This window comes from Podarcis cretensis (assembly GCF_951804945.1).
Source record: "Podarcis cretensis genome assembly, chromosome: 18".
Taxonomy (NCBI): domain Eukaryota; kingdom Metazoa; phylum Chordata; class Lepidosauria; order Squamata; family Lacertidae; genus Podarcis; species Podarcis cretensis.
In genome coordinates, this window is record NC_137188.1 from 4,651,221 (window position 1) to 4,674,634 (window position 23,414).

The following is a 23,414-nucleotide window of genomic DNA, read 5'->3' on the forward strand; positions in this document are numbered from 1 at the left end:
GAACTGTGGTGCCCAGAACTGGACACAGTACTCCAGGTGAGGTCTTACTAGAGCAGAATACAGTGGCACTATTACTTCCCTTGATCTAGATGCTATACTCCTATTGATGCAGCCCAGAATTGCACTGGCTTTTTTAGCTGCCGCGTCACACTGTTGGCTCATGTCATACCTTGGCTAGGGATGTACGGCTGCGTCCAGTCAAAGCTGCCCCGCCGGAGGACGACCGTGACTTTGTACAGGTGGCAGAAGCCCGTCTTGCACTCGTTGGCTCGGATAAAGCAAAGCTCCTCCTCTTCCCCCTCTGGCTGGACAAAAGGGTAAAAGATGTCGTGGACCTGCCCGGAAGAGAGGGGAGGTATGCTAGCGACATCACAGGAGAGACATTTCCCGCTGCCCCACCCTCCACGTTTGAAAGCCTTGCAAGTTTTGGCAAGAGAAGGACCGCGAGCAACACCTTGGCAGGCATCTTTACCGGATGAAGGTGGAAGTGCCGAGCTCCCTTGTTATTTTGGCTACTGTCAGGAGGTGTAACACGGTTGAATGCTAAATTTACAGTACAGTGGTACCTCGGTTTGGGACACGGCTGGTGCTGTGGTCTAAACCACAGAGCCTAGGGCTTGCCAATCAGAAGGTTGGCGGTTCAAATCCCTGTGATGGGGTGAGCTCCCGTTGTTTGGTCCCTGCTCCTGCCCACCTAGCAGTTCGAAAGCACACCAGTGCAAGTAGATAAATAGGTACCGCTCCGGCGGGAAGGTAAACGGCGTTTCCGTGCGCTGCTCTGGTTCGCCAGAAGCGGCTTAGTCTAAAGAACAGAATCCAAACGGTAGAAGGGCACTGGCAGCAGGAGGCCTCATTAGGGAAAGCGCGCTTCGGTTTAAGAACAGTTTCGGTTTAAGAATGGACTTCTAGGACGGATTAACTTCGTAAACCAAGGTACCACTGTACTGAAAAGTTTGGGGTGTGTTGTACGTTATTTAAATTTTTTTCTGTTGCTTTATGATGGAAGTGTTCCTGTGATAGCTGATTTTGAGATGCATTCCTGTTTTGTCTGCTACAGACTGCTTTGAACAGGATTCTCTCTTTTTTGGGCGGAAAAACAAGCGTGCAAATAAAATTAGGAATGGATGAGTATTGAAGCGCTTCAAAAACACAGGGGGTGACTTGGGCTCCCAGCTAAGAGAACAGAGCCATTAACACAAACCATCATCTGGTATAAACTCTCCACACAGGCCAAACTAGCCTCCTGCTGTGTGGCCACTGTCTCGAAAGCTACGCCAAAGCCTCTCCCAAATGCCTATGGATTCCAGACATTCGCAGGGCAAACTAGCCTGTTGGCCAGGGGCTGCCAGACCAAAGCTCCACAAACTTCATTCACGTGGCCTGTGGCGTGTCTGTGGGTTTGTGATTTTATTTTAATTTACTGAATTCATTGAAAATGGGAGACAGTACACCCGCTGCAAGAAAAAGTCACCCTATACTGGTTTTTCATTGCTTCTCTTACTTCTGACACTGTATTTTATTGCTCTGCAATCTGAATTCTATGAAACAACAGTGTGCAAGAAATAAAGGAATAAAAAGGCAATTGAAAAGAACACAGCCTCTAGCACAGCACAGTGCAATTGCTAGAGAAGGCAGAAAAACCATTAAGTAGTCCTGCCAAGACCCAAGTGGTCTGTTGGGGAGGGGAGTTAGGGCTCTAGAAACATTTTTACTATTCTTAATTACTGTATTTTTTTGCACCATAACACTCACTTTTTTCCTCCTAGGAAGTAAGGGAAATGTCTGTGCGTGTTATGGAGGAAATGCCTACGGGTGGCATACCTGCGGATTTTCCTCCTCTAAAAACTATGTGCGTGTTATGGTCGGGTGCGTGTTATAGAGCAAAAAACACGGTACATTCCTATCCCACCATTTTCTCCAAGGAGTTCCCCTCTCTTCATTTGGTCCCCAAAACAACCCTGTGAGATAGGTCAGGCTGAGAGAGATAGCAGCTGCCCCACAAGGCCATACACCCACACACCCAGCGAGAGCGGTGGCCAAGTGAGGATTTCAACCCTGGTCTCCCAGGCCCCAGTCCAACACTCTAACCACTACACCGCGCTGCCTTTCCTGCAGCCCCAGGCCTCTTGACATCATTTTCAGAGCCCTCAGAAGGGAAGGGAAGCTACACTCAGTGACTTGAGCAGCTGCCTTGCGTGCAGAAAAAAAAAGTACCCCCAACTGTCTCATTTGAAGAGGGATATATAGAATAACAAAAGTCAATCCCGACTTCTGTTTGCATCCCAAAAAGCCAGCTTGATCTTTATGTATAGTTTTGTTTAATAATTGTTTCAATCTGTTGGCTAGAATGTCAGCGAATATTTTGTAATCACTGTTCAGCAGCGATATGGACCTATAGTTTTTAATTAGTGTCAGGTCTTGTCCTGGTTTTGGTATCAACACGACAAAAGCTTCTTCCCACGATGCCAGTATTATTCCACATTTTAAAATTCTATTCATTACCAATTTCAATTGTGTTATTAAGAATTCCTCTATTTTTTTATAAGATTGTGCTGTCAAACCATCTGTTCCAGGTGTTTTTCCTACTTTTGCTTTCATATTTGCTTGGTGCACCTCCATTGTTGCAATTGGCTGATTTAATTGTTCCCTTTTCTCTGCTCCTATTGTCCCGGTTTTTAAAAGGTAAAGGTAAAGGGACCCCTGACCGTTAGGTCCAGTCGTGACCAACTCTGGGGTTGCGGCACTCATCTCGCTTTACTGGCCGAGGGAGCCAGCGTACAGCTTCTGGGTCATGTGGCCAGCATGACTAAGCCGCTTCTGGCGAACCAGAGCAGCGCACGGAAACGCCGTTTACCTTCCCGCCGGAGCGGTACCTATTTATCTACTTGCACCTGACATGCTTTCGAACTGCTAGGTTGGCAGGAGCTGGGACAGAGCAACGGGAGCTCACCCTGTCACGGGGATTCGAACCGCCGACCTTCTGATTGGCAAGTCTTAGGCTCTGTGGTTTAACCCACAGCGCCACCCGCGTCCCTGTCCCAGTTTTTGCTCCAAATGAAAGGCTCTCATTCTGGCACTTGTCAGGAGGTTTTTGCCAAGAGCGTCTTCCCACCCAGCACTCTGGCGTGACCCTGCTGACAAGTGCCAGAGCATCTTCCAGACCTTTCTGATTCAGGACAGAGCAGCCAGATTGGAAGGCACTCTGGTGCAACCTTACCAACAACCTGATTTTGGGGGATGCAAAAGGTCCATGGGAGAATAAACCCCTCTGCTTCACCGCTGCTACCACAGTTAGGAGTGCATAAACCCATCTCTCGCAGGACTGCCCGCACTGATTGGCAGCTTCAGACGGGAGCCTTGTCTGCACCATATCTGGAAATGTTGGGCACTGAATGTAGGACCTTCTGCATGCAAAATCTAGTGTTTCACCTCTCAGTGCAGGGATCCACGTCAGCGGGGCATGTGTGTGTGTGTGTGTGTGTGTGTGTGTGTGTGTGTTCAATAAAAGTGTAGGGGAGGAATCTTTACTTTCCTAAAACAGCAGCGAAAGGCAGGGGGAAGAGGTAGGGGGGCTAGGCCCTTCCCACCCAACTCCAGTCATTCCAGCCCACGCCGCCCCCTTACGTTTATCCAGACATCGGTGACTTCTTCGTAAATAATGAAGGGGTGGACGTTCCCCGGCACAGCTTTGGCAAACTCCTGGCGCTGCTCCTCGCTCTCTGGAACCGGGATGAAGAGTGCAGGGGGGAACAGGACGAGCTGGAGCTGGTGTTGAGGCCGGTCGAGGAACATGGCCCAGGCACTGAGCAGAGAGAGACACAGAGAGGAAGAGAGTGGGAGAATCAATATTTCGTAACTGGGAGATCCCAAAAAACGGACAGCCTCACAAGGTGGTAGCCTCTTCTTCAGGGTGGATTTGATTGGCAGTGCCAGTCCTGAATGTATAGGATTTGTGACCATTATGCTCATTGCCTTCAGTAGCAGTAAAGCTCTGCTGAATGAAATAATAATTGCCTCTGGTCTATTTTGTTTGGGAATCCTGCAATGTGTTTATAGGTTGTTTACTCTGCTAACTATACACTGGAATATGCTCTGGATCAATACTGAGAAGAATTCCATGACATGCTTCTGACTATATCAGGGGCCAGCAAACTTTTTCAGCAGGGGGCCGGTCCACTGTCCGCCAGACCTTGTTGGGGAGCCGGACCATATTTTGAGGAAAAACAAAACAAAACAAAAAACCGAATTCCTATGCCCCGCAAATAACCCAGAGATGCATTTTAAATAAAAGGACATATTCTACTCATGTAAAAACATGCTGATTCCCGGACCGTCCGCGGGCCAGATTTAGAAGGCAATTGGGCCAGATATGGGCCCCGGGCCTCAGTTTGCCTACACATGGACTATGTCTTCATTACGATTTTATCACTGGTGTTTTGTGACGTTTCTAATGTTGCACACTGCCCTGAGATCTTTCAAAAAAGGGCTGTATATAAATTGAATTAACAACAACAACATCAACAACGTATTAAATTTGTACCCTGCCCTTCATTCGCAGATCTCAGGGTGGTTCCCAACATAAAATCACCATATAAAACCACAAAATAACATAGCAAAAAATAAAGAACAACAGCAAACCAAGAATCCCTCCTCGTGATTCAGTTTTGTTCCGATTGAATGGAAGTGCGGATGAGCCCTAAATCTGCGAGAACGTCTCAGGCAGGAAGCTGAACACGAGACACACAAGGAGGGGAACCACAGGGGGAAGCTGCAAGACCTCCACTTTGCATGCAGAAAGCCCCCAGGCTCAATCCCCAGTTAAAAAAGAACAGAGAAGCCCAGTGGCTCTTTCTCCCTCTGCTGAGACCTTAGAGACACTGCCCATAAGGGCACACAACACTGGGCGAGATGGACAAAGGGTCTGGCCAGGGGGAAGGAGCTCCCTGCTTTCCCCACTGCACTTACTAAAGTCCACTTACTATTTACCATCCTGGGTCCACCCGGCCCGTGCGATGTACTCCACCCGTGGGAACATCGTTGAGAAGGGGTGTACCAGCTCCTTGTCCTGGGAAGATACTATCTGCAAAGAGGAAAGAGGAGAGGGGAGAAGTTGCCACTCGTTTTACTTTTACTTCTTAAAAAGGTAAAGGGTAAAGGGACGCCTGACCATTAGGTCCAGTCGTGGCCGACTCTGGGGTCATCTCGCTTTACTGGCCGAGGGAGCCAGCATACAGCTTCCGGGTCATGTGGCCAGCATGACTAAGCCGCTTCTGGAGAACCAGAGCAGCGCGCGGAAACGCCGTTTACCTTCCCGCTGGAGTGGTACCTATTTATCTACTTGCACTTTGACGTGCTTTCGAACTGCTAGGTGGGCAGGAGCAGGAACCAAGCAACGGGAGCTCACCCCGTCACGGGGATTCGAACCGCCGACCTTCTGATCGGCAAGCCCTAGGCTCTGTGGTTTAACCCACAGCACCACCCGCGTCCCTCCACTTAACCCACCACTGAGAGCACCCACTCCACCAGGCCGTGGGAGAAACAGATAGGGTACTTCAGCCGGTAGAGCACGAGACTCTTCATCTCGGGGGGCGGGGTTCCCACCCCCACATGGGCCAAAAGGTTCCTGCGTGGCAGGGACTTAAGGCAAGATGACCCCTGGTGGTCCCTTCCATCTCTATGATGCCAGTGCTGTAAAGCGGCCTTCGTATCTATGCGCCCAGGGGATTTCTGGAACCGGAACCTCAGAGTTGGTCACGACTGGACCTAATGGTCAGGGGTCCCTTTACCTTTACCTGTTGGGAAGTTCCAAGTGTGGCTGAATGCATGCAGGTGTCAGTGGACTGAAGCAGAGGTGTGAATGCTGAGCGAGCGGAATTCTATGTTATGAGCTTTGGTGCCTTATAGATTGCACTGTTTATACGAATTTTGATTTATTTTACAGGCAGCTCCATGTTTACGCAGGGGTTGCGTGTGGAGGCACCGCACTCGTCTGTGAAATCGTGCATAATCGAAAGCCGTTGGAAAAGCCTGCAAGCACCTTTTTAGTGACATCTTTGCCATGTTTCCAGGTCGCTTCTGGGTTTGATGCAATGCACATATATACTGAACGTGAGGAAACAGGAAACTGCCTGCATTTATTGATTACATTTATGAGCGCCACCTTTTTCTTCCAGGGGACCCCAAACTGGTGCACAAGGTTCTTCTCCTTCCTCTCTTTCATCCTCACAACAACCCTGGGAGATAGGTTAGGCTAAGAGACGGCGACTGGTTGCCGACACGAGTCTTGCTGCCACAAAACGGCTGTGCTCAGAGATTCGCACCAGCCGCCGATTTGCTTCTGGGCCAAGTTAAAGGCATTATGGATTTAATTCGTTTCGGGGTGCTGTGCTATTAATACCTTGAGCTGCTTTTGAGTTTGCTTTGTGAAGGAAAGCCTGAGAGAGGAAAGAAGTCAAAGACAATTAGCAAACTGCAACCCAGCTCCCTTACCTTCCCTTGGCTATCCACTTGAACTTCAGCAAGCTTCAGCGAGATTTTGGGGTTCTTGCTGCCTGGAATGGAAGGGAAGAAGGACATGAGGAGGCAGCTGAGATGAACGCTTTTAACACTCATTGCCCTCCCAAGATTTCCCTTCATGTAGGTTGTGTTAGTATTTCACGCATCTGATGCTGCAGATGAGATTGGTGTCAATCACATGCCTGTCTGGGAAGACCGTGGGAACGGAATACAGCCTTATCTCTCTTCCACTGTCTGTACTGTTGGACTGTACTTTTGCTTTTACTTCGTTCTGTTTTCTCTCGTAGCTGGTGAGAGACGCCATAATGCTTTGTCTGTACAAAGTGTGTAAATAAATACCGTATTTTTTGGTCTATAAGACTCAATTTTTCCCTCCTAAATAGTAAGGGGAAATGTGTGTGCGTCTTATGGAGCGAATGCAGGCTGCGCAGCTATCACAGAAGCCAGAACAGTAAGAGGGATTGCTGCTTTCACTGCGCAGAGATCCCTCTTGCTGTTCTGGCTTCTGAGATTCAGAATATTTTTTCCCTTGTTTTCCTCCTCCAAAAACTAGGTGCGTCTTATGGTCTGGTGCGTCTCATAGAGCAAAAAATACGGTACGTAGATTAGCTCTACGATATCTCACGCTTCTTCCTGTGTAATGCCAGAAGTGTAGTGTGCATATACCATCTGGCATATGTTGCTGAGCACACTGGAGAAGAAGGGAAGTGCCTTTTCCAGAGCTGCGCATACCGGAGGATGCTCGGACAGCGAGGGCTACAGGAGCACCCACAGGTTGAAGAGGGCAAGCCCAGTTTTTGGCTGGTCAATAGCACAGGATGATTGCTATCTCTACCATTATTACCCTTTACCCTAAGATTACAACACTAAAACCCTTGCATTTCTTTTTCTTGTGAGTAACAACTGTGGCAACCACTGGGTGGCAAAAATTTAAATGATCTGGCTTTCCCAGAAGAAAATCAGAAACCACTGAGAAATACAAGAAAGTGGAGGTGCCTCCTAAGGAATTCTGCGAGTTCCGGGTTCAACTCCGGCCACCTCTGGTTAAAAGGGTCAGAGGCAGAAGGCGATTTTGTCTGCCAGGTGGGGTTTTCCAAGCCCCCTTCATCCTCACCCCACAGCTCCCCCACTGACCTGTCCTGGGGTAGCGGTATGAGTCCGTCTTCCTTTCTTCCAGGGCGGGAGAAGGAACATGGATGATCTCCACCTCCGACTCGTCCACCTCCTCATAGAGGATTCGTAACGTGTTCCAGCCCTCGGGACCTAGGTTGAGGAGGCGAGATGGGGAGGTGAATTCTGAGGCAGCTCCTCCCAGCAGTCTCTTCCTGCACACACTGACCTCGGAGCGTGGCCCATTCAACAAGAAGAGGACTGTGCAACACAGACGACTTCTGCATGCAGCAATGCGCGGCAGGAAACTGCTGCTATATTTCTCCAAGGAAAACACTCCTGCTCACATGTCTAGAAGATTGTGGTCCAAGGCTGCATTTGCAGAGCAGTTTATCCCATTTTCCCAATGTTTTTCTCCCTAACTGCTAATTTCTGCATTGTGTTTTGAGCTTTCACATGACACCAAAGCCACTTCCAGAAATGCAGCAGAACATGGTGCAAGCTTAGCGGTCATTTCCATGTTGTTTGCTTCCGGGGGTGGGCGTGGGATTTTCATTTGCAAAATATCACAAAAATAAATGCTAAACTTGTGCTCTATTCTGTTATAGAAGAAGAAGAAGAGTTTGGATTTGATATCCCGCCTTTCACCCCCCTTCAGGAGTCTCAAAGCGGCTAACATTCTCCTTTCCCTTCCTCCCCCACAACAAACACTCTGTGAGGTGAGTGAGGCTGAGAAACGTCAGAGAAGTGTGACTGGCCCAAGGTCACCCAGCAGCTGCATCTGGGGGAGCAGAGACGTGAACCCGGTTCCCCAGATTAGGAGACTACCGCTCTTAACCACTACACCACACTGGCTTTATATTCCTGGAAGCGGCTTCTATGCCACATGAAAGCTCAACGTGGAAACTGATGACAGGTAAAAGTACTTATTCACGCAGCACACAATTAGCCTATGGAACTCGCTCACCTCCAAAGGGATATTGTAGAGCTGGAAAAGGTTCAGAAAAATGGGCCATACCTCAAGGACCGCCCTTCCCCATATAAACCAACCCAGACTCTGTGCCCCAAATCCTCCCTTTAAAAATAAAGTTGAGACTGCAGCCCTCGTTGCTCTGAACAAAAGGCTGGACTGAACACAAACACAGGAAGCCGTCAAACAGCCAGGCCCTTCTTTGTGTGCCTCCTCCACGAGAGGTCCAGAGAGCGGCAACACAAGAACCGGCCTTTTCTGTGGTGGCTCCCTGTTTGTGGAATGCTCTCCCAAAGGTTTGTCTGGTGCCTTCATTGTACATCTTTAAGCGAAAATGTTCCTCTTCCACCAGGCCTTTGGCCGATTAATATTTTAAGACCTTTTAAATGTGCTTGAGGGTGTATCGTTTTGCTTTGCTTTTGTTTTAACTATTTATTTTGTGCTTTTATCCTGTATTTTTATATTGTGAACAGTCCTGAGATTTTCGGATGAAGGGCGGTATATGAATTTTAATAATAATAATAATAATAATAATAATAATAATAATAATAATGTAAAGGACCCCTGGATGGTTAAGTCCAGTCAAAGGCGACTGTGGGGTTGTGGCGCTCATCTCGCTTTCAGGCCGAGGGAGCCAGCGTTTGTCCGCAGCCAGCTTTCCGGGTCATGTGGCCAGCAGGACTAAACCGCTTCTGGTGCAACGCGACACCGTGATGGAAACCTGAGCGCATGGAAACGCCGCTTACCTTCCCGCCACAGTGGTGCCTATTTATCTACTTGCACTGGCGTGCTTTCGAACTGCTGGATTGGCAGGAGCTGGGACAGAGCAACGGGAGCTCATCCCGTCGCGGGGATTCGAACCGCTGACCTTCCGACTGGCAAGCCCAAGAGGCTCAGTGGTTTAGACCACAGCGCCACCTGCGTAATGGGGATGGAGTGGCTCCCCTATAAGAAAAGGTTGCTGTGTTTGGGGCTTTGAGAGAAAAGGCAACTCATCTTCCCTGATAGCTGTCCATGCTGTCAAGGACTGATCTGAGTTGCAGTGCAACAGCACTTGGGAACAAAAGATGGGAGAAGGCTGATCTAAGTGCTGGTAGGATCGTTGCGTGGCCTCAGTGCCCAGAGCACTCACCTTCTTGGCAAGATGTGGGACACCACCAGTACCCCGTAAACCGGTCAAACTCCTCCTGAATGACGAACGTGGCTACGCCTGCAGATTTGGGGTCATCTAGCACGCTGGATAAGCCTGCAGTGGGGAGAGAGGAGGCAGAGTTTGGGCCAGGGAACTGAACCTAGCACAGCTGGCTATGATCACCCAGCCCTGAGTGGTTTTCTCCGATGGGCTGCAGCGCCCCTAAGGAAAGCTGCCTTGCTCATAAAGGGTAAAGGGACCCCTGACCGTTAGGTCCAGTCGCAGACGACTCTGGGGTTGCGGCGCTCATCTCGCTTTATTGGCCGAGGGAGCCGGCGTACAGCTTCCGGGTCATGTGGGCAGCAGACTAAGCCGTTTCTGGAGAACCAGAGCAGCGCACGGAAACGCCGTTTACCTTCCCACCGGAGCGGTAGCTATTTATCTCCTTGCACTTTGACGTGCTTTTGAACGTCAAAGTACAAGTAGGTTGGCAGGAGCTGGGACCGAGCAATGGGAGCTCACCCTGTCGTGGGGATTCGAACCCCGACCTTCTGATCGGCAAGACCTAGGCTCTGTGGTTTAACCCACAGGGCCACCCGCGTCCCTATGCCTTGCTCATAGTCAAGGCCATTTTATGGTATAAATAAAATGACCGAGCCAGGTCCTCTCTTCCATGTCCTTCTGCAGACAAGGCCCACGTGCGAAGAGGTGTGTGAGTCAAGATGGCTGTGTTCCCTTCTCTCCAGAGCAAGTCATCCTCTGCTTTTGAGGTCGCAGGGAGCTGCAGGAGGGCTTTTTACATTCCTCGTTTCATGTCACCTGCCCAGCCCTGGCAGAGGAGTGAGGGCTTAGTCCAATGGTCATACAGAGAGTCCCTAGCATGCCATCCAGAAAATGGTTGTGTCCCCCAACAGCACCATCTCACTGCCCCCGAGGAATTATCGTAAGAAGGGAAGGCACAGAGGTGGCTCTGCTTTGGGGTGGCCACAAACTTAAAAGTCAACTCGCCTTGTCTTCAAATTATTCACCTGACTAGCCTACAGGGTTCTGAACAAACCTGAACAAATGTTTATAACCCTCCAAAAAGCTCTAAGGATTGTAATTCTGATTTACAGGATACAGTGGTAGCTCGGGTTACATACGCTTCAGGTTACAGACACTTCAGGTTACAGACTCCACTAACCGAGAAATAGTACCACGGGTTAATAACTTTGCTTCAGGATGAGAACAGAAATCGTGCTCCAGCGGCGCAGCAGCAGTGGGAGGCCCCATTAGCTAAAGTGGTGCTTCAGGTTAAGAACAGTTTCAGGTTAAGAATGGACCTCCAGAACGAATTAAGTCCTTAACCCAAGGAACCACTGTACATGGGAATCGGTTACACAAGAATTCCCTCTCTCTTCAGCTATCATATCGGATTATTTAAATACAAGGGACAGAAAGACTAGGCTTGGGCCCCGAGGTCATTGTACACCTCCCCTTTAGGAAATCTATGGACAAGACCATTAACCATGCTGGTATTTGCAAACAAGACATGAAGGATTGGCAGTATCAACCCAAATGACCACAGTGCCTGGAGACAGAAAGTCAGGTCATGCATCCACAGCAGGGATCAGAGGAGGAAAGGTTGCTGGGAGAAGCAAAGAGAGAGGAAACACCAGAGGTGCTTCTGCAGCAGCCCAAAAGGACATCTTCATCTGTCCCAACTGCAACAAAACATGTCTCTCCTGCATCGGTGTCTACAGCCAAAGCAGAGGCTGCAGCCTGCCAACATTTTGACTTCATCTCCTGCATTGCTTCCCAAGACAGATGCCAACAACAATTGGCTTAACTTACCAGCTAAGTTAATTTAGTGCCGTATTTTTCGCTCTATAAGACGCACCTAGTTTTAGAGGAGAACAAGAAAAAAAATGTTCTCTCCCTCTCTGCTCAGTGCCACTCCAGCAAAACGGGAGGAGAAACGGAAGGGGCTCTGTTTCTCCTCCCGCTTTGCTGAAGGGGCGCTGCGCAGAAAGGGAAAGCTGCCCAGCGGCTCTCCAGCGAAGTGAAGCCAGGAGAGCAAGAGGGATCGATCCCTCTTGCTCTCCTGGCTTCAGCAAAAGCTGCACAGCCTGCATTCGCCCCATAAAACGCACACACATTTTCCCCTACTTTTTAAGGGGGGTTGCGCCTTATAGAGCGAAAAATACGGTAATTTAGAGGCTGATCTGGTACCAGGCAGAAAAAATATCAGGCAGGGATATTTATTTTCCCCTCCACACAAGACGGGAGTGTTATAGACAGCGCTCACCTTTCTGGCAATACGTCAGCCTCCGCTCCTCCCCGGTCTCGATGCTGGCAACCCAAAGGTCGTTGTTGTTGATGAACGAGAAGAAAGACGGATTGGCGGAGCAGATTTTGGGATCCATTCTGGGGCCTGAGCACTGCGTCTTGATTTCCAGCGGCTTCATCGGAGACACCTGCGGGCAAGCAGCACACACCTGTGAACTCTCCACGCCGCAGGGAGAGTGGGGAGAAAGTTTTCCTCTCTTTTTTGAGAGTACTAGAATTCGTGCACAACCCATGAAGCTGAACGTTCAGAGGTTCAAGGTAGACAAAATGGAAAGGTTCAGAAAGGAGGAAACGAAAGAGGGATACGTAAGCGGAGGTACGACTGTATACTGACCATTACTAAGCGCTGTGGATAAGAACAGGAGAGCAAAGAGAACCTCCATACCCAATGGCAGTTTACCAACAATTACCAAGCGCTTGTGAATCAGCGCAGCGTGGGATGGCTGCTGTCTTTCACGCACACTCACCATAAAGCCGTTCTTGCCTCCGTCCCGGCAGTGGAAAAGGCTGTTGCTGGCCTGGAACAGGAAGAGGCCGCTCTCGCTATGGAAGTCATAGGAAGTGATCCCAAAGACCCCTAGCCGCTTGCGTTCCCTCAGCAGCTCTTCCTCCCTGGAATACATCCCGTGGTGGGGGGTGGCCTGGTGGAAAACAGGGGAGGGGGCCCCCCCAAAAAAGGTCATGAAGGTACACGCAGAGAAAACACGAGAAAGCTCTGCCACCAACCTACTATGCAAATCTTATTTGTTTACTTAGGGGGATTTGTACCGTATAATCAGTTGGAACAAGACAGTCCCTGTTTGCAGGCTTAGAATCTAAAAATGCACAACACACAAGGAAGTGCTGGTTTTGACCTACAAAGCCTTAAAATGGCTCAGGACCGCAATACCTCAAGGACCGCCTCTTTCCATATGAACCTACCCAGACCCTGAGATCAACTTTTGAGGCCCTCCGTCGTGTGCCTCCTCCTCAAGAGGTTGCGGAGGGTGGCAACACGAGAACGGGGCCTTCTCTGCAGCTGCTCCCCATCTGTGGAATGCTCTCCCCAGGGAAGTTTGCCTGGTACCTTCACGTGCCAGGCAAAAGCGTTCCTTTTTGACCAGGCTTTTGGTTGATCTGATTTACATCCTATGCCCTTTTAAAATGTGATGGGGGGGGGGAGCTACTGGGTTGTTTTCATTTTTATTATGTGTTTTCTGTTTTTATATCTTGATTTTATTCTGTGAACCACCCTGAGACCAGGGTATAGGGCGGTGTATACTGCAGTGCGCTCTATGCAGGGCTACCTTTGAAGGTGACCCGGAAACTACAACTAATCCATAACGCGGCAGCTAGACTGGTGACTGGGAGTGGCCTCTGAGACCATATAACACCGGTCTTGAAAGACCTACATTGGCTCCCAGTACGTTTCCAAAAACAATTTGAAGTGTTGGTGCTGACCTTTAAAAGCCCTCAAACAGCCTCGGTCCTGTATACCTGAAGGAGCATCCCCACCCCCATTGTTCTGCCCGGACACTGAGATCCAGCACCGAGGGCCTTCTGCCGGTTCCCTCATTGCGAGAAGTAAGGTTACAGGGAACCAGGCAGAGGGCCTTCTCGGTAGTGGCGCCCACCCTGTGGAACACCCTCCCTTCAGATGTGAAGGAAATAAGCAGCTATCTTATCTTTAAAAGACATCTGAAGGCAGCCCTGTTCAGGGAAGTTTTTAATATTTAATGCTGTATTGTTTTTAACACTTGATTGGGAGCCGCCCAGAGTGGCTGGGGAAACTCAGCCAGATGGGCAGGGTATAAATAAATTATTATTATTATTATTATTATTATTAAATAAGAGAAAAGGGACAGTGGGGAGAGGGAATCAAACTCAGGCACTGGTTTTTAAAACAGCTGTTCTTATGACCAGCTTGCATAGTTTTAGGGACAGGAGGTGCCTGGGGGGAGCTGGTCTTTCAACAAAGCTGATGGAGCGGGTCTTCTGCTTCCCATCTTTCTCAATTAGGCAGCCTGATGGAATAGGAGCTGAGGCCTCATGGAGCTGCCCCAACAGAGTGGGTAGAGCGAGAATCTTGGGCAGTGCCAGCTTCTGCTGTGGGAGAGGGGGTCAGCCTCCATCACGGAAAAAGGTTCCCCTGCCTCCAATTTATTCTAGATGTGGAATCAGAATTGTATTTTTTTGCTCTAGTTTTTCCCCCAGAACAGTTCCCGAGTCTGCCGAGTGCAGTGAAGTCACTGCCCACCCTCCACCGCGTGCACCTCACCTGGAAGTGGTCCAGCATCTGCTTCCACGACAACAGGAGCAAGGCTTCCTTTCGTACCTTTTTGGGAATCTCAGAGTAGAGGAGGGAGTTCTCCCTGCTTCCGTATGGCATTCCTGTTGAAATGGGAACCAATTCAAGCTCGTGCTTTTACAGTACAGTCATATCTCGGGTTACAGACGGTTCAGGTTGTGCTTTCGGACTGCACACCGCACCAAACCTGGAAGTACTGGAACGGGTAACTTCCAGGCTTCGGCGCTCATGCAGAACCACTAAATTGCGCTTTGCACATGCACAGAAGTGCCAAATCACGACCCACACGTGTGCAGACGTGGCAGTGCGGGTTGCGAATGTGCCTCCCACATGGATCACGTTTGCAAACCGAGCATCCACTATATAGCGCCACAAGTTCTCTAGAATTCTCTCCTCCTCAAATTAGTCTATGCACAGCTCCCGCTGTCCGAACACAATACGTTCTCAGGAAATCAATTGTTAGGTGGACGTTCGCATAACAAGCCGACGATTTCCATTGATTCCCATGGGGAATTTTCTAACGCACAAACACGTGATCCCAAAATAACAGGTAAACCCAGGGAAATCCTCTGAATCCTTGCAAAAGGCAAACAATGAAGGGAAAATGCGATCTCTCCCTGTCCCTCTCCCCCACCACAGTTTCTGGCAAAATGACTGCCGCTGACCAGCAAAAGACAAGGAAGACAACTTATTTGTTTACAGTACAACAGACAGGTTTGAATATCTGAATCTGCAGTGTGCATAGCGAGGTTTGGGTACTAACTCATTGTGTTTGGATAAGTGAATTTTCATATAATGAGAATTTGGATAGCAGGACATGAGTGTTTCTTGTTGGCTTTTTGGTTTTAATACTGTTTTTCAATCTGCCTTATGCTTTTACGTTCTTATTTCTGAATTTCTTTCTTTCTTTCTTTTAATGCTTTATTAGTTTTTAAAACAAAACAAACACAAAATCCACCCTCTATCAAGAGAGTTAGGGAGAGGGAGGGAGAAAGTGAGAGATAATCCACAGAACTCCTAGAACCCACGTTCGTCAGGTGGAGTTGGGTTTTGTTTTGCTTTTAAGATTGTAAGCTGCTTCATGGAAGAAGCTCCTCGAAAAGGAACATGCACGTTTTAAAATAAATATAAAATAAATAAATACAGGCAGCCCTCCGTTTACACACGTTCAACATGTGCATGCGTAAACACACATCACACTGAACCCAGAAGTAACCTGGAAACATCATAAAGGCGTAACTGAAACATTACTAAAAGGGTGGAATGGGGGTTGGGGCAGAACAGGGTGTTTGAAGGTTTTTTCAATGGTTTTCAATTATACGCAATTCCACTGAGACACAAGGTGCCTCCGACTCTTTGGTTCCCAGCCCAATCCAATCTTACCCAGGTAATACAGCCGATGGGAGTGAGGACTTGACTCTTCGGTCTTCCGCACGAACTGGAAGTCATGGGGCGCCTTGTTCACGATCATCCCCGTGTACTTACGGCTGCTGTGGATGATGTCACGCAGCCCCTCCCACGAATGCTTCTCCACCTGGAAGTGGGACGCGGACGTGTCCTCCATCTCCACGGCGTCTGAGCTGTCGGACAGAGCGTCCACCGCTGTCATCTTCAGCCTTCCTCCTAAATTGGTTAGGCAGCTGAGGGGGGGGGGATTGGTGGATTGGGGAAACAGATAAGAGAAAGGGAGAAAGAAAGGGGAGGGGGCGCATCAATTCCATCCAGAGTCAGGGTTCATTCATATAGTTTATCTCAAGCTTCCTCAACCTCGGCCCTCCAGATGTTTTTGGGACTACAATTCCCAGCATCCCTGACCACTGGTCCTGCTAGCTAGGGATCATGGGAGCTGTAGGCCAAAAACATCGGGATGGCCAAGGTTGAGGAAGCCTGGTTTATCTGATAGTAAAGGTTCTCCTGAACTGTTATCAGTCCAGTCTGAGACCGTACAGCTAAAGAACAACACGCTCAGATAAATGATGGGGATGCAAAGAGGCGGAAGAACATTCTTTCATATGTGGTGGACTTGTAAACTGGTAAAAGAGTATTGGGAAATGATCCATAATGAACTGGAAAAAAATGTTTAAAAGTACTCCCCGCCCCCCAAACCAGAGTCCTTTCTGTTGTAGATAATTTAGACTGAAATCCCCAGGTGTCAAAAAAACTTATTTATGTATGCTACTACTGCGGCCCGGGTTTTGTTAGCCCCCCAATGGAAAACGAGTGAGGTCCAAAATAAAGAAGAATTGCAACTTAAGTTGACAGAATATGCGCAACTTGAAGATTTAACTTATAGAACAAGGGAACAAGAAGAACATACGTTTAGAGAAGATTGGAAAACATTCATTGAATATATGGGAAATAACTGTGTAAGGCTGAAAAAGCTGGCAATATTAAGAAAAAAATCAACAAAATAATAATAATAATAATATAAATATATGTATACCCCGCCCATCTGGCTGAGTTTTCCCAGCCACTCTGGGCAGCTTCAAAAAGAATATTAAAATACAATAGTCTATTAAACATTAAAAGCTTCCCTAAACAGGGATGCCTTCAGATGTCTTCCAAATTATATAAAGTATAAATTAAGATGGTTGAAATAATGGAATTTTGACCAAACTGCAGGAGGCAGTGGAAGACAGGAGTGCCTGGCGTGCTCTGGTCCATGGGGTCACGAAGAGTCGGAGACGACTGAACGACTAAACAACAACAATAATGAAATACTGAATGGTATTGTTTTTGTAAAATATGCAGGGATCAAAGGTAAAGGACCCCTGGCAGTTAAGTCCAGTCGCGAACGTCTCTGGGATTGCGGCGCTCATCTCGCTTTACTGGCCGAGGGAGCTGATGTTTGTCCACAGACAGTTCTTCCGGGTCATGTGGTTTTGCTTCTGGCAAAACCAGAGCTGTACACAGAAACGCTGTTTACCTTCCCACCATAGCAGTACCTATTCCATCTACTTGCCCTGGTGTGCTTTCGAACTGCTAGGTTGGCAGGAGCAGGGACCGAGCAACAGGAGCTCACCCCGTCGCGGGGATTCGAACCGCCGACCTTCCAATCAGAAAGCCCAAGGCTCAGTGGTTTAGACCACAGCACCAACCGCAGGGATTAATGATATGTAAAATGAACCATGGAAAGAGAAGGGAAGTCATCGATATCTTAGGATGTAGAAATGAATATTTTAAACTGTAAAACAGAAAATTTAATTATATATATATATGACTCCCTCCTTCCTATCAGAAAAAAATAATTATACAAACTCCAAAAGTACTGCCTGCGCTGGTTTGTCTTTCCTCCTCTCCACCAACCCCATGGTCTTTTGGACAGTAAGCCTGTGGGGCAGGTAACTCATATTACTGATTGTTGCAAACCGATCTGAGAACCGTAATTTTGGCTTTTAGCTGCTTGCAAGCATGGTTATAAGCATGGTCCGTAAAACAAATGCTCCCCACACGTCTTCAAAATAGCTCCCTGCATTAAAAAAAACACCTAGCACATCAGACAGAAGGGCTCAAGCTTAGCCTTCTCAAAGATATTCTGCTTTGCTGGGTTCAGGGAGGCCTTTTAAAAGGGGAAGGTTAAATATCAAATACTCTACCTGCTGCCCAAAACAACACAGGACAGAAGACTGGGGCCACATCCACACCATACATTTAATGAAGATGGCTTACCCCTCAAAAGAATCCTGGGAACTGTAGTTTACCCCTCCCACAGCAGCCAGTCCCAGCACCCTTCTATAGTGGTACCTCGGGTTACAGACGCTTCAGGTTACAAACTTCAGGTTAATTTGACTTCCTTAGGGCCCAGGACCCCTAGGGTGTTGCTATTTATGGACCGTAAGGTCCTCCGTGGGGCAGACCGGGAGAGGCGGTCCCGTAGGTACGAGGGTCCTAGGCCATGAAGGGCTTTCAAGGTCAAAACCAGCACCTTGAACCTGACCCTGTACTCCACCGGGAGCCAGTGCAGCTGGAAAAGCACTGGGTGAATCTGCTCCCATGGCAGAGACCCCGTAAGGAGCCTTGCTGCAGCATTCTGCACCCGCTGGAGTTTCTGGGACAGCTTCAAGGGCAGCTCCGCGTAGAGTGAATTACAGTGGCCTTGACTCTGGCCACATTCGCACCCACACATTTAGAGTGCTGCGGTAGCAGGTTGTAGCTTCTGCCCCCCCCCCCAAAAAAATAAAAATTTCTGGGAGCTGTAGTTTATTAAGGGCACTGAGAGTTGTTGGGAGGCCCCGGTTCCACTTCACAGGGAGCTCTGGGAATTGTAGCTCCGTGAGGGGGATAGGAAGGGGTTGCTAAAACTACATTTCCCATATACAGTGGTACCTCAGGTTACCCAGAAATAGTGATTCAGGTTAAGAACTTTGCTTCAGGATGAGAACAGAAATGATGCTCTTCCGGCGCAGTGGCAGCAGGAGGCCCCATTAGCTAAAGTGGTGCTTCAGGTTAAGAAGAGTTTCAGGTTAAGTATGGACCTCCGGAATGAATTACTGTATTTTTTGCTCTATAACTCACTTTTTCCCTCCTAAAAAGGGGAAATGTCTGTGCGTCTTATGGAGCAAATGCAGGCTGCGCTGCTATAACAGAAGCCAGAACAGCAAGAGGGATTGCTGCTTTCACTGCGCAGCGATCCCTCTTGCTGTTCTGGCTTCTGAGATTCAGAATATTTTTTTTCTTGTTTTCCTCCTCCAAAAACTAGGGACGTCTTATGGTCTGGTGCGTCTTATAAAGCGAAAAGTACAGTAAGTACTTAACCCGAGGTACCACTGTACAGTTTGCAGAATTTTTTTTTGGGGGGGGGAGCCCATCTGCTTTAAATGTGGATGGCATGGATGTGGCCAAGTTCACGGGAAGCTGCTCTACTCAACTAGCTCAGCCGCTCTCTGGGGTTTCAGAACAGCCTTGCCTGCAGACGGACTTCTTACACTTTTCCCACTTGGTTATCATGCTTTCTCTCTCCAAAACAAAGAGAGAGCAGTATTCCACTCCTCATAGTTCTTGTTTAGACAGGATCATAGACGGCTGCCTCATACAGCGGCCACGATTCACACCACAGCTAAAGGACTATGATTCCACTTTAAACAGCAAGGGCTCCCTCCCACACCAAAAAATACAGTGGTACCTCGGGTTAAGTACTTAATTCGTTCCGGAGGTCCGTACTTAACCTGAAACTGTTCTTAACCTGAAGCACCACTTTAGGTAATGGGGCCTCCTGCTGCTGCTGTGCCGCCGGAGCCTGGTTTCTGTTCTTATCCTGAAGCAAAGTTCTTAACCTGAAGCACTATTTCTGGGTTAGCGGAGTCTGTAACCTGAGGTACCACTCTATATGGGAAATGTAGTTTTAGCAACCCTTTCCTATCCCCCTCACGGAGCTGCAATTCCCAGAGCTCCCTGTGAAGTGGAACCGGGGCCTCCCAACAACTCTCAGTGCCCTTAATAAACTACAGCTCCCAGAAATTTTTATTTTTTTTGGGGGGGGGGGCAGAAGCTACAACCTGCTACCGCAGCACTCTAAATGTGTGGGTGCGAATGTGGCCAGAGTCAAGGCCACTGTAATTCACTCTACGCGGAGCTGCCCTTGAAGCTGTCCCAGAAACTCCAGCGGGTGCAGAATGCTGCAGCAAGGCTCCTTACGGGGTCTCTGCCATGGGAGCAGATTCACCCAGTGCTTTTCCAGCTGCACTGGCTCCTGGTGGAGTACAGGGTCAGATTTAAGGTGCTGCTTTAAAGCCCTTCACGGCGTAGGACCCTCGTACCTACGGGACCGCCTCTCCTGGTATGCCCCACGGAGGACCTCAAGGTCCATATATAGCAACACCCTAGAGGTCCCGGGCCCTAAGGAAGTTAGATTAGCCTCAACCAGAGCCAGGGCCTTTTCAACACTGGCTCTGGCCTGGTGGAACACTCTGTCTCATGAGACCAGGGCCCTGCGGGATCTGATTACTTTCCGCAGGGCCTGTAAGACAGAGTTGTTCCATCTGGCCTTTGGCTCAGAATCAGTTTGATTCCCTCCCCCTTTCTTTTTCCTTTCTCCTCCTATGAAAAGATTGCTCCCTAATTGTTTTAATGTTGTATCTTAATCTTTTAAATTGTATTTTAATCAACTTGTTTTTATTATTGGTTGTTAGCCGCCCTGAGCCCGGTCTTGGCTGGGGAGGGCGGGGTATAAATAAAAAATTATTATTATTATTATTATTATTATTATTATTATTATTAAGACCTCAGTCTAGCTATCTCCGTTGTTCCCGCACTGAGGGCGGCAGCATCCCTACAGGGGTTAAAAAACAAGCATCGTTCCCCAATCCTACCTGGAGACGGCGGGGTTTGCACCCGGGACCTTCTGCATGCAAAGCAGATGCTCTGCTACTGAGCAACAGCTCCCCCTGTAGGAAAGGAAGGGAAACTTTTCCTGAAAACACACGATGGTCCCAGCATCTTTCGTAACACTGTGGGGCAGCTATAAAAACACTTCATTTGGATTGCCCCTGTAGGAGCACTGATAAGGCTAGAGACCTGCCCAACCCCCGAGCCCAGCTCCTGTGTGATCCTAAGGTAAAGGTAAAGGGACTCCTGACCATTAGGTCCAGTCACGGACGACTCTGGGTGTTATGGCGCTCATCTCGCTTTACTGGCCGAGGGAGCCGGCGTACAGCTTCCAGGTCATGTGGCCAGCATGACTAAGCCGCTTCTGGCAAACCAGAGCAGCGCATGGAAACGCTGTTTACCTTCCCGCCGGAGCGGTACCTATCTATCTACTTGCACTTGACGTGATTTTGAATTGCTAGGTTGGCCGGAGCAGGGACAGAGCAACGGGAGCTCACCCCTTCACGGGGATTCGAACCGCCAACCTTCTGATCGGCAAGCCCTAGGCTCTCCTAGGACTCAATTATTTATGTACACAAAATACATTATAGGCAACTCCCCATTCACAGGTGCTCAAGGTACACACGACTGCACACGTGCGCATTGCCACAAACCCGGAAGCGGCATGGAAAAGCCCTAAAAGAGTGTGAAAACTGCAAAAACAGTGCCTAGCAATCCCACAAGCCTTTGCAAGTGCAATCGCAGGAGTCCTTGCACTGAACTTCTGAGGACTGCGGAGAGTTGGGAGTTGCAAGCTTTTTCCAATGGTGTTCCCAAATACCATATTTATTCAAGTCTAATGTGCCACCGTATCTAATGCGCACCTTAATTTTCAGAAGCTTGAAACCAAAAAAGTATTTCCTGGCGAATGCAAATGTGCCATTGAATCTAATGCGCACCTTAGTTTTCGCAACGTAATTTGGCGAAAAATTTGAGCATTGGATTCGAGTAAATGCGATATAAGAGATTTTTAGAGGGGCCGTGCCTTGGAAAGTAGCCCCCCATGAAGAAGAAAAAGAAGAAGAATTTGGATTTGATATCCCGCTTTATCACTAAAATAAGGAGTCTCAAAGTGGCTAACAATCTCCTTTCCCTTCCTCCTCCACAAGAAACACTCTGTGAGGTGAGTGGGGCTGAGAGACTTCAGAGAAGTGTGACTGGCCCAGGGTCACCCAGCAGCTGCAGGTGGAGAAGCGGGGAAGCGAACCCGGTACACCAGATTACGAGTCCACTGCTCTTAACCACTACACCACACTGGCTCTCTACAGCACACTGTAAATGTGGAGTAGCCTGTATAGATTTCAGAATCAGACTTGTCTGTATGGCGGCAGAGTGTAAGGAACCACACTAGGGTACACTAGGGTAATTTTAATAGAGGAAGGGGGAAACTAGACTATTTGTCCCTGGCCACATCCCAATTGTACATCTGAAGCGCTAATGTACCCCTTCAAACACCCATAGCTCCCCACAAAGAATTCTGGGAACTGTAGTCTGTTAAGGGTGCTGAAAGTGGCTAGGAGACCCTATATCCCCCACCACAGCTAGAATTCCCAGAGTTTCCCTGTGAAGAGGGATTGACATTTAAACCACTCTGGGAATTAGCAAGAATTTTTGACTCGCAGTTATTTAATAACAGCAATTAGCACTGTTAAGATATTTCAGGTCACCCAAGCCATATACCGTATTTTTCGCTCTATAAGACGCACCAGACTACAAGATGCACCTAGTTTTTGGAGGAGGAAAACAAGAAAAAAAATATTCTGAATCTCAGAAGCCAGAACAGCAAGAGGGATCGCTGCGCAGTGAAAAGCAGCAATCCCTCTTGCTGTTCTGGCTTCTGGGATAGCTGCGCAGCCTGCATTCGCTCCATAAGACGCACACACATTTCCCCTTACTTTTTAGGAGGGGAAAAGTGAGTCTTTTAGAGCAAAAAATACGGTAATTTTCCTACCTCCCTGTACAAACCTACCCAGGTGTGAAAATCCTCAGTATCACCAACATCAGAGGCGTGGTTGGTGGTGACAGGGAAGTTTTTTCTGTATCTGCTCCCATATTGTGGAATTCCCTTACAGAAGGAGTTAGACTGGTTCCCTCCGCTAGGAAGGCAGGTTAGGGCCTTCTTGTTCAGACATGCCTTTGGAAACTAAGGGGCAGACGATGCTGACCAGTGGGGCTGCTGTCTGGGCAAACTGTGTTTTAATTTCTGGCTCTAAATGTGTCACAACAGGGAAGTGGAAACCTGTCACACTCAATATGATCCTGAGACTGCAACTCTCAGCAAGTTCAGCCAGCACAGCTAACAGAAAGGGATGGTCGGAATCTGATAGGAGTTGCCATTCAGAAAACAAACCCCTTGTTTTTAATCTCCTGAGTCCCCAACGCTTCCTGCTCCTCCAAAAGCTACTCGAGTCAACTTCAAAAAGTTACCTTCTCCAACTTCCTGCACTTTCGTTTTCCAGCCGAGCCCTCTTGACTTTCTGCATCAACTGCTAAGCGAGCCTTGGACGAAGTAAGAAACTAGAGGGCGGAAAGAAAGAAACAGAGGGCATGTGATCATTTTGAAGTAAACTGGCAGAGATATACACATGTTTTAGGAGTGAAGCATAGAGAGACCTTTTGCCAAACCACAAAACCCCCCAGCTGCAATGTTGCAGTCTTTGAAACCGCATCTTTGCACTGCTTTTAGAGCTCGTGACTTTTCCCCGAGA

The 23,414-nt window shown here is 48.4% G+C and overlaps 1 protein-coding gene across 4 annotated transcripts in view; it reads right to left on the minus strand.

Annotated features, from left to right (window-relative positions):
- The window catches only part of DPP9 (dipeptidyl peptidase 9), a gene marked incomplete at its 3' end in the record, with an annotated part of 56,802 nt that overhangs the window by 27,356 nt on the left and 6,032 nt on the right, over window positions 1-23,414 (minus strand). For 3 of the 4 annotated variants that reach the window (XM_079960517.1, XM_079960518.1, XM_079960520.1), the window contains exons 2-13: window positions 23,134-23,223; window positions 20,652-20,726; window positions 15,727-15,983; window positions 14,314-14,426; window positions 12,524-12,697; window positions 12,016-12,184; window positions 9,729-9,842; window positions 7,651-7,779; window positions 6,490-6,551; window positions 4,980-5,080; window positions 3,625-3,802; window positions 170-335 (exon numbers count right to left, since the gene is read on the minus strand). In XM_079960517.1, the coding sequence (XP_079816643.1) occupies window positions 170-335; window positions 3,625-3,802; window positions 4,980-5,080; window positions 6,490-6,551; window positions 7,651-7,779; window positions 9,729-9,842; window positions 12,016-12,184; window positions 12,524-12,697; window positions 14,314-14,426; window positions 15,727-15,983; window positions 20,652-20,726; window positions 23,134-23,189 (1,594 nt within the window). In that variant the 5' untranslated portion in view covers window positions 23,190-23,223. The remainder of the gene's footprint in view (window positions 1-169; window positions 336-3,624; window positions 3,803-4,979; window positions 5,081-6,489; window positions 6,552-7,650; window positions 7,780-9,728; window positions 9,843-12,015; window positions 12,185-12,523; window positions 12,698-14,313; window positions 14,427-15,726; window positions 15,984-20,651; window positions 20,727-23,133; window positions 23,224-23,414) is intronic. The other variant, XM_079960519.1, reaches the window with a different exon arrangement.